At 35.7% G+C, this 19,080-nt stretch overlaps 1 protein-coding gene across 2 annotated transcripts in view; it reads right to left on the bottom strand.

Annotated features, from left to right (window-relative positions):
• The window catches only part of Git (ARF GTPase-activating protein GIT1), a 45,324-nt gene extending 38,388 nt beyond the window's left edge, over positions 1–6,936 (bottom strand). Inside the window, exons 1-5 of one of the 2 annotated variants that reach the window (XM_067103418.1) lie at positions 6,571–6,936; positions 2,717–2,850; positions 1,958–2,070; positions 1,269–1,458; positions 584–714 (exon numbers count right to left, since the gene is read on the bottom strand). In XM_067103418.1, the coding sequence (XP_066959519.1) occupies positions 584–714; positions 1,269–1,458; positions 1,958–2,070; positions 2,717–2,850; positions 6,571–6,646 (644 nt within the window). In that variant the 5' untranslated portion in view covers positions 6,647–6,936. The remainder of the gene's footprint in view (positions 1–583; positions 715–1,268; positions 1,459–1,957; positions 2,071–2,716; positions 2,851–6,570) is intronic. The other variant, XM_067103417.1, reaches the window with a different exon arrangement.
• Between the last annotated feature and the right edge of the window lie 12,144 nt (positions 6,937–19,080).

Below are 19,080 nucleotides of genomic sequence, written 5' to 3'. Positions count from 1 at the left end.
ATATACATTTGTAAGAAAGCAAATAAGAGTAGTTGTCTAAATTTTATACATTTTTCAGTCTTGATTATAATTTTTCCTTTATTTATGATTTTAATTCTACATTTATTTTGAAGTTTTAATTTCTCTTCTTTTTATTTAGCAAAGGAACAGGTGTTCATTCTCAAGAACAAATGCTTCACCATCAACACGCTTATGAAAATAAGCATTTTGCACAGGGTAAAAAATGTAAAAGTGTGATTCTGTGGTGCTCATGTTATGATCAGTCACATAAACAATTTACAGTTTTCTTGATAATGCAACAAAAAATGGCTGTTACCTCAAATTATAAGAATATTATCATCAAAGAAAGATGTCATTACTTCAATAATAGAAAATATATTACATACTTATGTGAAAGGTACTAGAATAGGAAAATCACATGCTCTTCTTAGACATGAATCAAATAACTCCCCCAAAAATGTTACAGGAATGTAAATAAATAATAAAAGCAGCTTGATCACAGAGAAACTGAGTTCTGACCTGAAAAGAAGCAACGGGCCAACTCTCAAAGGGGGAGGAAGGACTCTCATAAAAGACCAATTACCTTGCATAATGAGCAGGAGTGTTGTTTTTGGCATCAAGGGCACCGGGGTCAGCCCCATAAACTATCAACAACTCGGCCTGGGATGCCTGGCCAGCTCGTCCTGCCACATGCAAGGGGTAACAACCCTTTTCCTGGAAATAATTTGCTTTTTAATAAAAAGTCAATTTTCATCATAGGTGCAACAATCATAACTACTGTATATTATAACAGAATAAGGGAGCAAAACATCAGTGTCACTTCAGAACACCAAACCCACTGTGACTGTAAATAGTTAATAGTTATAACTTATCATCATCCCTGTAAGCAATTTCAGCAAAAAAGTATCCAATTTCCAAATTTCATTCCATTTACCTATCTTGTTGAAGATATAAATAATTGTATATAAGAAAGCATCATCTACAAATCTTATAAACAAATATTTATAAAAAATTATCACTCAAGACTAATAAAGGATGTTTGACAGATGCAGAGCCTGGAAACAAGCACTGATCAACCTTCTGAAGAATAATTCCTTCTATAATGCATACCAAAATACAATAAGGTCTCAAAACCCAGAGTCTTAAAATAAAAATCTAGGCTTATTGCACTAAAAATATGGTAAAAAAAATTTATATCTATATCCCAAACAAAAATCTTAAATTCAAATAATAAAGATATAGTACCTATAAAAACTCCAACTTCATACCTTGTGGTAAAAATTTGGATCAGCTCCTTGGGAGAGTAATCTGAGCGAAGTTTCTAAGTTGGCAGTTCTTACACTGGAATGAAGCTGACGAGATAAATCAACATCACTCCCATTGGAGTCCTCTCTCTGAGGTCGGTAAACAAAGGAGAGCATCTGGTGCTTGGCCCTTATGAAATCAGCTTTGGTTGGGCTGCAGGGAAAAATACATTATTATGAATCCGCATTCAAAATATTGGTTCCTTGTAAAACATACCCTCAACAAGGATTTGAAGTAATATACTGTGCATCTAAATTCTTCATTACCTTCACCCAAACCTTCCACCAATTCTCTGCAGCTAATACTGTATTCTACAGAATACTACCTTTCTACCCACAAAATTCATGGAACTTTACAAAGACCTAAGCTGTCCAAAAAAGTTTTAAAAATGTCATCACAGTACAGACAGGAGCTACAGTAGGTAAAATAATTAGAACTGAAAAAAAAAAAAAAAAAAAAAAAAAAAAACTGGATAAACCACATGAATTTAATACAAAAATCATGAGTTTTCCAATGTAATACATAACTATATACTGGACAGTTTAAGACTTTGAGTACTCTTGCTGAATACCTAGTAAAATATTCACTGCAGTTCCATGGAGCAACGTTAAATCAAAAACAAGTCACTATGAAAGAAAGATACTGTACTTACTGAACTGGATCTTTGGGTTGTGGTTTGCGTCTTCCAGTTCTTGCCACACTTGGATCTAATAATGTATGTTCCCATATATGATTGGCCCCACTGCTGCTGAGAGTATGCACCATCTAGTCAACACAAAATAATTATTAAGCAAATTCACTAAATGATTACATGTTGGGTCAGTCAGTACTTTAAAACAGTTTACATTTACTTCTAAAATGAAACTTTTCCTTCTTATCATTCAGAAATATTCCAAAAAGGCAATAATGATATACCATAATTAGCACATTTCACTCCTTTTATATAGTATATATAATGTATATCAAGAAAAAAGTAATGTTCAATACAGAAGTGAAAACAACACACAGTCCTACACACACACACACACACACACACATATGACTTCCTTGCTTACTTTACACACGAGTTTCATACTTGGTTGACAGATGATGTTCTATAATAATGTAGCATTTTTTGCTTCTTGCTTGGGTACCTACTACTTCCTTCTCCCACACTTACCTACAAATACTGTAAACTGAAACATGCTCATGCTATCACTGGATATTTTAGCTATTCTATTCTAACAAAACTTTCAGTATCCAAAACATAATAACTAAGACTTGGCGGTGTATTTCAAGATCGTGAAAAACCCTGAAAAAGAAATATTTCTGAAGAACTAAGAAGTCTAAGAACATTAATATAATATATTCAACATGAATGGACACTGTGGCCCTAAACAGCAACAATACAAAATACAGAACTGTAACTTACTGCAAGCTGTATTGGATTCCATGTTCCTTTCTTGAGGGATTTAATTTGAGATATATGTCTCCCAAGGGATCTATGGACACTACAACATTCATCACAGATTAAAATGCCTCTATTTATAGATGCCCAGCCAGCGTCTGTAATGAGAAAGGATTCAAGAAAATAAAAACATCTAAACATTTCTTGCCTGAAAACAGAAGATATCATAAATCGCACACTTGAGATGGCATTGCACAATAACATAAAAGACAAATTTTTAATGTTCCCTATAACTGAAAAAGTCATTTATTTCAAATAGCCTTTTTCGGTCACAGATGAAAAGGTGAACTGAAGTGGAATACTGATGAAACTGCAGACAAGGTATCAGTAGCAAATGCTTAGTGAAGATAGTGTATCATCTTCACTACAATCTCTGAACACCACTGGTTTTTATAGTAAGGGATCACTAGTTTTAAACAAGTATTCAGTGCATGTATATAACATGTGAACTGGATAGGACACTTGGGGCACACTTCTGACTCAGTTGATTGGGATTCCAACAAACAAATTTGTAATAAGCTACAACAAGTCAAACAATAAGATTTGCTTTACCAAACTGCTAGTGTACTGACAGCTAGAAATGGAAGCCTTTGGATGCTGGTAATGGAAAACTTTAGTTAACCTGAATTGCTAGCCAATAGGTTACATCTTCCATGAGCCTGACCCAAATTCCTGGTCATAAAATGAATAATAGTAAGAGAAAACCAAGAAATTATAGGAGCCTATGTTAGCTTACTTAATCTCTGATTGTAAATAAAGACTTTGAGCTTATGCTGCAGTTCTACAAACCTAGGCAAGTTCAGAGAATGTCCTTGGGCCAAGGAACAGCTTTACTACAACAATGAATTCTTGTAAAACAATGTAGCACAATTTAATCAGTATTTCAATTAAGATATTTTTCTTCTGAACCCAAATCTTTGCTGATTAATAACTAAAATACAGGGATGGTTTTTTAGATAAAAAAAAAAAAAAAAAAAAATCCTTACTTCACACTACTTTTGATGCACACTGTACAGGACCCATGGTGAAATCATATCTTCTAGAACATTCAAGTCTTACTATGTAACTCAATCATTCCTATCTTTGTCACATTAACAGCAAATGAGCCATAGCATCCTTACATCATTAGGCTTCTGGAGGTTTCTCTCCAATTACACTATGCAGTCTATGTGCTGTCATTTGGGGCATGTGAAAAACTGTGCAAAATATAAATTTTCATACTAGAATTTATTATTTGAATACTTACTTACCTACAATTAAAGATAGCTTAAATCACCTTGCCTACTGGTGCAGACATATACACTATCTTTAGCCGTAGGTAAGATTCATCTCCAATAATCTATTATTCTGATCAAAGCTAAGAAGCAATGTATATACAGTGTTTCATCCAAGTCTGATGAATTTAATACAACATACTCATATTTCCAACAACTATTGGGAATCCCAGTGGAACACCATAGCTTTAGGGTCAGGTTAGATTAGTGGGGACTCCAAGGGGAGAATGAAACTAAAGCCAATTCAAGTCATAATAGCTGACACCCTACGTTAGGCTGCGTTAGAAAGGTAAGGTTACTGAAACCGAAGTTTTTCAGTCGGCCAAAACACCAAGTCAGAAGGTAAAACTACCTTTACTGTTACTGTATGTGTATTCCAGTCAGAGGCAAATTCAACAAAAAAACAAAAAACACAAAATCTATTAGAAAAAAATGTTTCCACTGTTTTTGAGATCCAAGTGCAATAAAAAATGCATATCACTACACATATATTAGGATTGGTTTTCTCATCAGACCACTGTAAAGAAAAATGTAAGCCAATTCCATCTACACTACAGCATCCATATCCCAAAGGTAAATGACAATACAGCGTTGGCATAAGCTACACAAACTAAATATTATATTTCTGGACATCACAGATGGCATAGTAGGTGAGTAATTGTGAAAATGTAGCCATCCACAGTGTTTATGAGTGAGGAGTTATTTTCTGATTTTGTTAAGACTGTAGCCTACACTGTGCTTGACGGGGTGCCTGACATAGCTTAAGTGCTTTGTGCATATGAATTGGGTCTCCTGAAAATACTGATACTGATCATAGACATGAACCATGTGTTTTTCAACCTACTGATCTTGGATTTTGTGAGTTTTAGACTATTCATGTTGTTGCGGTTCACTTAATTATGGTCACCCACCAAAAATCGTAGTTAACCCATAGCCTCTATCCACCCGACTCCAGGCTCAAACTTCCACAGGCACATTAGCAAAACATATTTTTAAGTTGAACCAAACTAAAATATTAAGGAATAGTGACAAACACCATGTAGGAGTGCAATACAAGTTCATTACATGATTAACTGAGCACTAGCTAAGAGCTGCTCACAGACAGTTCAGCTAACTAACCTGTTCAGTGGGATGCCATGTATGATTCAAAATTACCTTCACCACTTAGCCTATCTTACTAAGACTTCACGCATATGCTCTTGTTATTATGGTAGTACCCTACAGGTAGTTTTACGAATTGTTTCAATCCCATGAATGGTATTCTCAAAAATTTCTACTTTAAGTCATTTCAACAAACTGATGGGCCTATCAACTGAGAAGTGGTAAATCGTGATGTGGATATGTCATCGGTGAATTTTCACCCTAACTGTTATAGGCAATAGTAAGGGCTTTGGAAATACAAAAGCCAGATATCATACAATATAAGTGGTGGAAAAATAGGTTAAGGAATGAATGCAGAGTAAAGGGTCATGGGTACTAAGTAAGTATACCTTAGTTTAACCAGACCACTGAGCTGATTAACAGCTCTCCTAGGGCTGGCCCGAAGGATTAGACTTATTTTGCGTGGCTAAGAACCATTTGGTTACCTAATAACGGGACCTACAGTTTATTGTGGGATCCGAACCACATTATAGCGAGAAATGAATTTCTATCACCAGAAATAAATTCCTCCAACTCTTCATTGGCTGGCCGGAGATTCGAACGTCGGCCCTGCAGTGTGCTAGCCGAGAACGATATCGACCAGTCCAGCGAGGAACTAGGTCATGGGTACTGCAGGCCTAGTATAGGCATTCCTGAAGTAGGTCCCTGAAACCTCCCCCTCAAAAAAAGAAGTCATGACTCTGTATTATACCATGAGTTAATTTTTAATTTAATGCCACAACCAATCTCATGAGTGCCATGTTTAGTACTAGCCCCATGGGAATGAATGTTAGGAACATAAAAGTTAGTAAATATCTTGGCAACAATAAATTTGCAATGTATTTCAGTATGATTTCTGTATTAATAATATCAAGGAGGGTTAAGAGCACAGCATAGAAACTCCAATATTGAATTTGGTATTAAAGTAAAATTATGAAAAAATATGGTTCATGTGTCTGGTGAAATATTAAAGTAGCTTAGTCTACTATAGGATTATCCTTCATCCTAGGTGTGTAACGTTAGGCCCAGGCCTATGTGATGTAGCCTAGCCTATTCTCTATTCACAGGCCCAGTTGGGTACATTTCGACCGTAAGGGTACGTCTACCCGACGGGCAGAATCTTAACATAAGGTGCGTTAATTCGGCTCTACATACCCTACGTAAATATTACAGGCTATAAAGGCGTACCCTAAACATAATCGCCTTGGCCTAAAACGGTACATCCTATGGTACAATTTCAACCCCCGAATCTCCCTCTCTCCCTACGACCTCACATCGACTACCAGGGCAGAGTATAGCATGAAACACTGGCATAAGGCCACCGCAGGTCACGGACTTTTCACAGCACAGCGAGAAACGGGGGGGAAAATCAGTAATGTCTGTCAGCTGAGAGCATTGCATTACCTGGCGCCCCACAGTCTGCACACACATCCTGCGAAGTCCTGGGCTTCGTTCTAGCCCCTCCCCCTACTCGAGACATCGTGGGAGTCGCCGCCGCATCCTATTCATTCATTTTCATGAAATTATCCTCGAGACATTGGGTAGGAAACTGGTGTTTGGGTCCCGAGTCCTGACAAAAGTTGTTGTTGGTTGTTTTCATTCACATTCACTCGGATACTGTCGCGTTAAGTGTTCTAAAAAGATATGAAAATCGTCTTTATTAATTTTTACAGCGGGGTTTCACGCTCTTCGTGTTGAAAATGTTATTATAATATAAATTCGCGACGGGAAAATAAAACGTATCGTGAAATATCACGCGGAGAAATAACTGGACATTGTTGGAACAAGTGGGTAGGGTTCAAGAGATATTATTATATCTTTTAACGGATTTTCGAGCTCATAATATTAAAAATGTCACGAAAATATAAATTCGCGATATAAACATAACATATATTATGAAACATCATACGGAGAAATAACAGAACATTATTGGAACAAGTGGGTAGGGTTCAAGAGATTCAGATCAAAAGGTGGGACGGATGATACCTTCATTCATTCATTCCGAACGTACCCACCTTTCCCTTCCTAAACCGGGTAAAAGTAATTAGCAACTGTTTCCCCTCATCATTTACGCTGATTATTTTAATTCCATCAATTGTAGTGCCATAAAAGACGGGAGAAATTTAATAACAAGATAAATTAGCAACATTTTCTTTATTAATGACTACCACTCCACGTTTTCTTTCCATGTTTCACCATATACTATAATATTCTCGAAGTGAACTCATTACGTCTCGTGTATTTGTAATGCATTAAAAACCATTCTTCATTTAAATAACAACTGTTATATCCTGGGAAAGAAAAGTAACCAATTTAACAATATAATGGTTACTTTAAAACTAAACATATTAGTTTTAATTAAAAAGGATGAATTTTATACCATTAGGTCCTAATAAATATGGATATGACTAAGCAGTATTGCACACGCCTGCATGTTATTTAACCTTAATTCCTTAAATTCTTGGCAGTTTAATCTCTGCCTCAGCGACCATTGAGTTAAGACGTCAGTTGCATACACCAATCTCTCTCTCTCTCTCTCTCTCTCTCTCTCTCTCTCTCTCTCTCTCTCTCTCTCTCTCTCTCGTTATTAGTATGTTTTGCAAATAATAAATAATTACATAAATAAAGACAGTATAATGTGACGGCAAACTCAGTTCCTACAGTGACATGACAAAAAATGCTGAACAAGTCTTAAGATATGATAAGACCTTATCTCAGCATTTTTAATATCGTTAACTATCACTAACAAACTGTCATAAAAGTCGGTTGCGCATGATCTAAGATTTAATTTCGGATATCTATTTTCATGCACTGATTTTATGTAGTTTCCTAAGATATTTATTCTGTCCAGGTTGACCTACGCAGCGAATCGGAAAGTTAGGCATAACAGAAGGGCTTCTAGATTTTACTAGAGCTATGGAGCCATCTAAGAGGGAAAAGGGTATACTAAAGCATTAAAAGTATGCATATACCTTACACTACAAGTACACAAAAAATCATGCATTGCATGTTACTAACTTATATATATATATATATATATATATATATATATATATATATATATATATATATATATATATATATGTGTGTGTGTGTGTGTGTGTGTGTGTGTGTGTGTGTGTGTGTGTGTGTGTGTGTGTGTGCCTGTGTACAATAAATGGCAATCTGTACAGTGGTGCTATGCACTGCCCTCATCAAAATTCCATGAGAACGGAGCCTTTGATTCTGCTGACGTTAGCAAACTGGACACCTGCTCCAGGCATTCCAAACGCAGCCGTCCCGACCACATGACAATGGGAACATTCCAGTCGAGTGTTGCGATTCGCGTGGCCCCTGTTTTCCTTGAGGGAATCTCCGTTCCCATTCCTAGTTCACTTCCTACATTTCCCAGGAACACGGGGAGTGGAAAAATGAAGCAGATGTTGTTACTTCATGATGTGTTTGTAGGCATAGCGTGGATGCTACAATATTAGCTCGATTGGCGTTGCAGAACTGAGTGGTCAATTATGACGGGAAAACGAATAGATTTTCCGTAAATGATTCGAAAAGTCATTATTCATTCATTAGGATATATCAACATTTTAACTTTTAACAGTTACGCTACTGAGAATACCACCTGCTCTTGTCTTTTATTTGAAAAGGTAGGCCTACACCTACGCTGATACACAGACATATTTATTATCATATATATAAACAAATACACAAGAAAAACGTTCAGAGAATGAAAAAGATAAAAATTTCCACGGGTAAAAGATGTGTAATCTTTAAAAAAAACTACAATAAAAGTGCTTTCTAACGCTGACAGGCCTAATGCAGTTCTTTACTCAGGAATGTAAAATGTTTCACTAATGAGATTTTAGGAAACTAACCGGTTCTTTGTAAACATAAAGCTATACATATTTGCTTGGTTTATCTTATGAGTCATGGTTAGATTACGAAGCCCTAGATTTCTTTGAAATTTGGTGAAAAATCGTTCATTATCTCTTGCGCGATACCGATGAGAGAGAGACCGCCGGGGTGACAACATATCTCTCGGTGGATAATCTCAGTTTCCGGAATGAGCCAAGATTTCAGGAAACTTTGTTATTATCCCTTTAAACTATTTTTGTCGTAGGATTTAATCTTACCCTGATAAGAGAACGAAGCTTCCTGTACGCATACTGGTAGCAATTACACTGCCGTAATTTCAACTAAGTGTTCTCCTTCACGTCTGACACATCAGTAGTAATAGTAGGCTACCACAGTATCCAAGAATATCGTTCCTACCTTTTCATTAATTTACTTATCCAATACTCACCACCAAAGCTCATAGTGGAGGAAAAGATAAAAATACACGAAGAATAAAGTTAATATTAGATTGTTATGAAACTCATATTTCATTGAACGTAAAACGCTAAAATTCTGCAGCAGATATGAAACGATACGACACAGATCATTTTGCACGGAAGTCAACTTTGTCCCTTAAGTACACACACACGCACACACACCCACACACACACACACACACACACACACACACACATATATATATATATATCAGACGACACTGCTTTTAAATAAAATATACGCTACATTTCCAGGTGCTGTTTAGTGTACAGATAATGATGGTCGCACAAACAAGCCATTGATGCTACTAAGCTTTAAACAAATTCACTAAATCAGTCTTAAAAATACGTTTTCAGGAATAAAAGTCAGTTACGCGTTTCCAAAAGTAAGTCTTGATTAAATAGCCTCAAAATCAAGCTCACTGAATCTAAAACGAATAGGTTTGGTGGCAGAAGACTTGACTATAACCTATGAAAAAAGTCTTACAAAAACAGCTCTGAAATCTCTTAATAATCATTAAATACAAATACATTTTTATGGGATAAGTCTCGGTAACACATTCTTCTATAGAACCCTTGAATATCATTGATAGCCAAAGAAAGAGCAACAGATTTTGAGTTTTTTTCTGGAGGGTGGATATTTGGGAAGGTGGGGGTTAGACTGAGTAGGGGGTGGGATAAGGGGAGGGGAGGAGGGGAAGGGGAGACTAAAGTTAATCGTTACGTATTATTCCAGTGGACTGTCGAACTCAGAAGCAGCATCCCGCGCCCCTGACAATGGGGTGGCGCACCCGCCCTCCTTCCTCCCCCTCCCCCCAGCCTTACAGGAGTCAAAGGATGGAGCAGGTGTTGACATCCTGTCCCTCTGTTCCATTTGTGCGTTGGGAATAGGGCACCATTGTTCCTCGCATTCCAGAATTCCAAGTGGACGTCAGGGTACCCATGGAGGTATTCAAGGGGTTTCGTGTACTAAATCGGGAGTATATAGTTAATGGTGGACTTAACTGAAAAAGATTTATAATATTGTTCTTTCATGTATTTGTATGTGGATCACAAATGAAAATTAAGTTGTTAATTATTATTATTATTATTATTATTATTATTATTATTATTATTATTAGTCTTTCAAATCAAGAGCGTTAAGCCCAGTGATGAAAAAATTACGCTTATATTATTATTATTATTATTATTATTATTATTATTATATTAAAAGAATCTTTAGATTGAGCAAGCCTGATGATGACATCACAAGATAAAAATAATTATTCGTATATATGTACAGTAGCCCTCACATTAATGAATGCACAATCTTTATGATATAAGAAAAAAATTAAATCAAATTCTTTGGCATATTAAAGCCTTCTGTGGGAAATATGCCACAATTCTGAGCTTGAAATGGAAACCTTAAAAGTGGTATTCACTTTTACAATCATTATTATTATTTTTTGTATCAACTTTTACAATTATTAATATATTTTTTTTGCGGGGAGGGAATTACTGGCAAATTATTGATCATATGAAGCACTGCTTTTAAGTGACAGATCATGACTGGAAGTCCAAAATACAGACATATTTAATTTAGCCTGCTCTTATTATTATTATTATTATTATTGGGAAAAAAATCCACAGTTATGCATAGGTTTAAATATATTTGTACCCTTGCATAACTGTGCATTTATTTCTCCATTTCAAGACTCATGCAACTGAGTATTATTATTATTATTATTATTATTATTATTATTATTATTATTATTATTATTATTATTATTATTTCAAATACGAGGTCACTTCTGTTACTTTCTTCTTATCCTAAAACATGTTTAACCTGAAATATTTCCTGTATGAAATCAAGTATGTTGGAAGTTCTCTACACAGAGGTTCATCCACGATTCAGTAATTAAATTATAGATGTGGCAGTGAACGTTCAAGTGTTTATTTATTTACTTATTTATTTTTTGTAGAGCCACTCCTTATTTGATGAAAATGTTGAATGGGTTCAGATTCCACCGCTGAAGGTGAATATATATATATATATATATATATATATATATATATATATATATATATATATATATTATATATATATATATATATATATATATATATATATATATATATATATATATATATATATATATATATAATTTATAATATATATATAATTTATAATACACGAACCGTTTCCCCACTAACACGGGCGGCTTCAGCAACATGACAAGACGAGCCAAAGGTCACTTGCAAGCGGCTGTGAGCTTTCCCACACGATGACGTCCATTGACGACCTAAACTGGAGACCACTGGAAGAACATTTTCATGTATGTAATACAGAGCGGTATATGTGAGACGGGGCAGGGGATATATATCAGTAGAGGCTATAGTATTGTGTGTAACTAGAGGGATAATGGGAAGGGGAAAGGGGGGAAGAATGAAGGAGGAGGGAGAGGGAGAAGAAGGAGGGATTCGCTTCATAAACCACAGACGTGGCATCGGTTTCATAGAGCGCGTCACCAGAGTGGGTTTCGGAGTAAGGAGCGTATCATGCTTGCGGTCGGTCACCAATGCTTGACGGGCTTCGCTCCCAGGATCCAGATCAGAGAGATGGGAGGGACTCTCTCTCTCTCTCTCAAGTGGGACTTAAGCTTGTATTGGCAAGAGTCCCACTGCCTCCTCCACCTCCTCCCCCTCCTCCTCACAGGTGCGCCGACGCGACCGGATCAGATTTCGTCTTGTATTTTAAGGTGGTAACGTCGCTCTCGGTATCAGGGTACACCCATCTACCCATCCATCTATCTATCTATCTATCTATGCACCCATCCATCCTTCTTGTGGGTTTGATGGAACACTCTTCTTCTTCTTCTTCTTCTCTCGACGTATCGTTAACACGCCTGACCGAAGAAAGAGAGGGAGGGAGGGAGAAAGAGGGAGTGTTTAGTTACCTCTGCGCAAATCCTCATTTCGTAATTCTATCCCGGGATGTTTTCTGGGTCAGTGTGCCTGCATAAATTGATTAGGGAGGACACACGGCCTTTTTCTATGGCTTGTTGTCGGCGTTCCGTGCATGGAGGGTTAGAAGGGGCGGAGGTTATGTCCTGGGGCAACCACATATTCATGGAATTACTCGTCTTCCTCTAACATGGTCGTTCTAATGCAATTTGTTTCTGTTGCAATGGCATCCTGCAATTGAACATGACACTGAGATTAAATAAAAGCTATTATTATTATTATTATCAACTACAAATTTTGTCCCTAAAAATTATTTATAAATTGCTACACTCATGATGAAAAACACAGAACTCTCTCTCTCTCTCTCTCTCTCTCTCTCTCTCTCTCTCTCTCTCTCTCTCTCTCTCTCTCTCTATATATATATATATATATATATATATATATATATATACATTCTATAAATATGAATTTGTGACTCACATCGGGATCGAACCCAGGTCTTTCAACTGAAAGGCAAGGGTTCGATTGCGATGTGAGCCAGATATTTAGTTTTGTTCCACACGTCACTGCGTTACTTACTCCATACATATAATACATATACTTATATATATATATATATATATATATATATATATATATATATATATATATATATATATATATATATATAATTTCTTCATCATCTCTTGAGGAGAAATGAAGGCGAAGCCTTGTATTAAGGGTATTCCGAGAAAACGACAATTATTATGCCACATGCCTGGTCGAGAATGACATAGCTTCGAGTCCGCCCGCGTTCCTGGGAAGAGAGTGTCTGGTAAACACTTCTCTTTCAGATGCCACAATTAAGTTGTTAAGCCAATGGAGAGGGCGTGGCGTAACTGAAATGTTGCAGTATATTATTATCATTGTGATTATTATTGTATATAATATCTAGTTAATGTTGCACAAGACAAAAATTATATATATATATATATATATATATATATATATATATATATATATATATAAATTTTTATTATCAATGTTTATAAAAAATACCTTTTCTGGTAATTTCTAATCATGATTAATATCATATTTTCCTGAAAGAAAAAATCTTTAGGTGCAGAAATATTTGTTTTATAATGAAGTGTGTAATATCTATATCAACAATCGGATTCATTGCAGTAGTGTTTCTCAGCTTCATAACCAGACTGACATTTCTTTCTTTTATGTTGATTCGGGATTGTGTTTGTATTGTCTCTCATTTAAGAGGGAGTTTAGGCTGACGCTTTCCCGCTAGTTATTACTATCGTTAGTGGAAGTAGCAGTAGTAGTTTAGTAGGTAGTAGTGGCGGTGGTAGTAGTAGTGGTCGTAGCAGCAGCATCTGGTATTAATGATTGTAGTACATCGGCATCGGTATTAGTAGCATTAGCAGTAGTGGCGGCAGCGGTGGTGGTGTATAATAGTATCAGCAGTGGTAGCGGTTAATAGTGTATGTAGCAGCAGCAATAGTAGCAATATTAATAATAGCAACAGTAGAAATATTAGGATTAGAAGTAGCAGTCGAAGTAGTAGTAATAGTAATAGTAGTAATATTAATATTAGTATTATTAAAAGTAGTAACAATAATAATAACAACAGTAGTAGTAGTAATAGCAGACGTATTAATAGTAGCAGCAGTAGAAGTATTCGTAATAGTAGTGTTATTAATAGTGGCAGAGCTAGTAGCAGTATTAATAGTAGTAACAGTAATAGTAGTACTAGTACCACAACCCCTCATCACAACCCTTTCAGAGAGTGGTTGTTATCCTATATTCCTTGGCATTCCCCCCTTCCCCCTCCCCCTCCGTAACCCTTATTCCCTTCGTTGGTCACTTTGAGGGAAAACTGAGATGTAACAGAGCCTCCGTTTGGCCACGAATGAAGGACAACCCGATACCCCAACACCTGTGGCTTTCTGGGCGAGGGCAGAAGGGATTTTGGGAGCAGGGCACTGAGGTCCACTCAGTACGAAACATTGTGTGGTGACCTTTATGATAATGAGATAGTTTCGGCTGAAGCCATTATTATTATTATTATTATTATTATTATTATTATTATTATTATTATTATTATTATTATTATTATTCAGTTTTTCAAAAGAAGAGCGTTTAAACTTGAAAAGCCCAGTGAGGAAAAAATTAAGTCTATTATTATTATTATTATTATTATTATTATTATTATTATTATTATTATTATTATTATGTAGGTCTTTCAAATAAGAGCGTTAATTTCAGCTTAAAAGCCCATTATTATGAAAATTATTATTATTATTATTATTATTATTATTATTATTATTATTATTATTAAAGAAGAGCGTTAAACTTAAAAAGCACAGTGATGAAAAAACTATTATTATTATTATTATTATTATTATTATTTAGGGTAACCTTTATGATAATGAGATAGTTTCAGCTGAAGCCCTTATGGTGTTTTGTGGGGTATAATGAACGTGTAATACAATGAATACAAACAAAATATGGTACTGTTAATAAAAACATCATTCTAGCTGATTTTAATTATTGTAAGTGATATGCACAGTGGTATAATGTTAATAATGAGAATGAATGGCGTAGTAACACACTGGAATACACAAAAAGAATGGTAAACTACATTGATAATACTTCCAATTCAAACAAGTTCAATAAAAAGAAGAAAACAAGTATTCATACATAAATATTAATATATTGTTTAGGTACACTTCGTTGTAAAGTTCGCTTAAGAGAATCTATACAATATGAAAGCAACATGACCTCAGGTGCAGTACTGTGAGAAATAAATGAGGCCCTGGAAATGGTAATATGTTATCAGCTTGACCAACCTGAGGCTTACAGTTTAACTGTTATCTATTCAACATTTTCAAATCTTGATAGCCTATATAATTTTAATTCACCGGTAGTTCGGAATGAAAGCAGCAGAGATGAATGTTACTACAGTACAAAAATAAATATATTGACAAATAAAATAAAGATAATAAATAAAATGAAAATAACTGTCGAAAGCCGGACTCAATTCAGCGGTCATCATCATCACTACAAGGGGAGTATGATGCTCCCTCTGAGAAAAATACTGAGAGAGAGAGAGAGAGAGAGAGAGAGAGAGAGAGAGAGAGAGAGAGAGAGAGAGAGAGAGGCGGAATCGAGTGACCGTGACAAGTCCATCACCACAACACTAACAAGTCCTTCACCTGATCCTTCTAAAAGAGGTTTCATTGGCCCTCCTCATCCTCACGTCATGGGACCCCCCCCCTCCCATTCCAACTCCAACTCCCACTCCCTCCCACCCCAACCTCCCGGTTTCCCACCATAAAGGCCATCGTGTATGATCAGATACTATATAATATGTCTCTCTCCCATCTCCTTCCGTTCAGTCTAACTAACCTAACCGGCCCCTCCCCCCACCCTGGCCGTCTATTTTACCTGGTACTTATCCCTTGATAACATCACATCAAGGGTTTCGTGATATTTACTTACATGCGTCTCCTCCGTTCTCAAGTGATGCACGATATCTCACCGAACTCCTCTCTCTCTCTCTCTCTCTCTCTCTCTCTTCACATACTGTGCTAGACTGAAAGTAACGAAGCAAAGCATTCAATGTAGATATGAAATTCTCTCTCTCTCTCTCATACTCTCTCTCTCTCTCTCTCTCTCTCTCTAGATAAGAAAGAAATCTCTCTCTCTCTTCACATACTGTGTTAGACTGAAGCTTATGAAGCAAAGAAGCATCAAACGTAGACACGAAACTTCAAAATACTTTATTACAAAACCAAAGAGGGCCTGGATCCAAATCTCCCAACACAGCCTTTAGACTCAGAAACCTTTGCTCTCTATATTTATCTGCTTCGCTGTTCAACTTCTCCAAAGTTCCAGAGGTCCTTTATTCCCCACACCGTTGGACTGTGGAACAGCCTCCCAGAAGACGTCGTGCAGTTGGAACTTCTTCAGAAGTTCAAGCGAAGGTGCAATGCATTGCTACCCTAATGTTATTCTTCTTGCATTTTAATACGTTTTTATCTATTTGTTATTTATTAATTTTTTTATAATTGAGCGGGATCTGTTCTTTCTGTATTTCCCTTTACCTCCTCTTATTTCTCCCTAATGAGCACCTTAATATTCTTTGGAAGCTTGGATTTCAAGTCAATGGCCCCTTGGGTGGGCTTGTTCCATGTGAACAAGTTTCATCTTCTGAATTAATAATAATAATAATAATAATAATAATAATAATAATAATAATAATAATAATCAAAAGCCGTAATTTCGTACACAATCAATTGGCCAGTACACATATTATAAGTTCAACACATTCTTGGATATCCTACAAAAACTGAGCAACCAGCAGTTTCGAGGACCCTAATTCAAGGGATCAAACCTAACTCTGTATGTCAGTACATTCAGAGTCGAAGTCAGAACTATACCACTGCACATTTTTCACTTAGAAAGGATGAGGCTACTAGCCCCATGTCTATCTTGAGACCTTGTTATAGACAAGTTAATGTATATATACTTCACCAGTGATCAGTCATGTAGAAAGATTAGACGAAGGTATGTATGTATATATATGTGTATTATATATGTATATATAATATATATATATATAAATAATTCTAAAAAACCAGTTCACAGAAGAATTAGAACAAGCTTCACATCTGGCAAACGTAATCATTTAATGTAAAAATGTAAAAAAAATTAACAAAGATTTATACAGTAGCAAAAACAACGTAAAATAAAGTGCTTTACTTTAAAATTTTTACTGAGCAACTTGTGGATGATTAATGTACGGTTTTGAAACTGATTTTAATTCAATAATTTACTGGCGTCACTCGACAGCGAAAACTGTTCCGATTCTCTTCTTCTTTTTCCAAAATTAATGTTTGTCTAATTTCAAATTGTAACGTTTACATGCGTGATGAGAATCCTTCACGTCTCTTTTTCAATAGTTATTTCACATATCTTTTTTAAAGTAGCAACGGACTATTTAGATATTTTTTTTTTTAGACTATTTAAATGAGAGATTTATATATTTTTTAAACCAGAGAGAGAGAGAGAGAGAGAGAGAGAGAGGGACTTTTTTTTCAAGTTTTAACTGCAAGATATTGTGTAATATTCAAACAAGAGAGAGAGAGAGAGAGAGAGAGAGAGAGAGAGAGAGATTGAACTATTCATATAGTTTTTTTAATACTGACTGCAAGATACTGTGTATTATTCAAACGAGAGAGAGAGAGATTCACTATTCAGAGAAATACTGACTGCAGATAGTATTATTCAGAGAGAGAGAGAGAGAGAGCAGTCACTGCTAACCTCCAGCTTGATTTAATTTTGCTTGCTTCCACGCAGAAACAGGTTCTGGAAAAAAAAGAGTTCAACTAATTAATCCCATGAGACCCTTCTTAGAAAACCAAAATGTCAACAGGAAGTTGAACAAAGAAAATCCGCGCATACTTATCACTCCAACCATCTTTTTAATTACCACTAGTCGATTTTATTGTCTGTGACCCCGGGGCGGCATTGCTACCCATCATATACATACACGTGTATTTATACATGAGAGAGAGAGAGAGAGAGAGAGAGAGAGAGAGAGAGAGAGAGAGAGAGAGAGAGAGAGAGAGAGAGAGAGAGAATGCTGAATCTCGTCTATCTGTACACTGAAACGGTGAACGCTGAGTGGAGCGGCTTGAGTGACGTAGATGCGCAAAGGATTAATACTGGATGCGCAGAGGCTGTCCCACTGTTCGTCTAACCTGTTATTGTATCAACTTTGATCAGAACCTTAGTTGCTGTAAGCTCGTCTCATTTGTATTTCTGTAAAGTGTATTTGTAAAATGCCGTGATGTGAAAATAATATTATTATTATTATTATTATTATTATTATTATTATTATTATTATTATTGGTGAAGAAACTCACAATGAATGCGTCCCGGGAAGGAAATTGTATTTAAATGTAAGTTTTAATAATAATAATAATAATAATAATAATATTAATAATAATAATAATAATAATTATCTCACGAGTCACTAAAATGGTGAAGAAATCCAAAATAAGGGAGAATCGAGCAGATTCTCGAAAGCTTTCGTTATATATATATATATATATATATATATATATATATATATATATATATATATATATATATATAATATTATACATATATATAATTATTTTTTAAAATATATATATTTATATTTACACCGTCATTGCTGCAGATTTCTTCACCGTTTTAGTGACTCGTGAGATTATTATTATTATTATTATTATTTTTTTTATTATTATTATTAGTAAAAACTTACATTTAAATACAATCGATTTCCTTCCCTCCGCTTGGAGCGTCGCCTCTTCAGCACCACCTGAGAACAGGGTATATTTTCTGGGAGGTCATACTTGCTTACTTCCCCAGGCTATTTGCTCGAACATTTTTATTTATTGCTTTTCATCATCACCATTATTCTGTTTTCCCTCGGTCTCGCTTCCCTTCCTTTAGCTGTTGCTTTATAGCGACTAACGGTAGGGCGGGCGAGTACTCTCTCTCCTAACCTTGAGAGGTCTTGCACCGCCTGGAGGAGAATCCAGAGTTCGTCTTTGTTATCAGTCGGTTCCCTTTAAACAAAAGGGGCGGTTTGTGTGTGTGCGTG

Source organism: Macrobrachium rosenbergii, chromosome 5 (assembly GCF_040412425.1).
Source record: "Macrobrachium rosenbergii isolate ZJJX-2024 chromosome 5, ASM4041242v1, whole genome shotgun sequence".
Classification (NCBI taxonomy): domain Eukaryota; kingdom Metazoa; phylum Arthropoda; class Malacostraca; order Decapoda; family Palaemonidae; genus Macrobrachium; species Macrobrachium rosenbergii.
The sequence above is the reverse complement of the archived record's forward strand: the minus strand, read 5'-3'. Positions and strand labels throughout refer to the sequence as shown.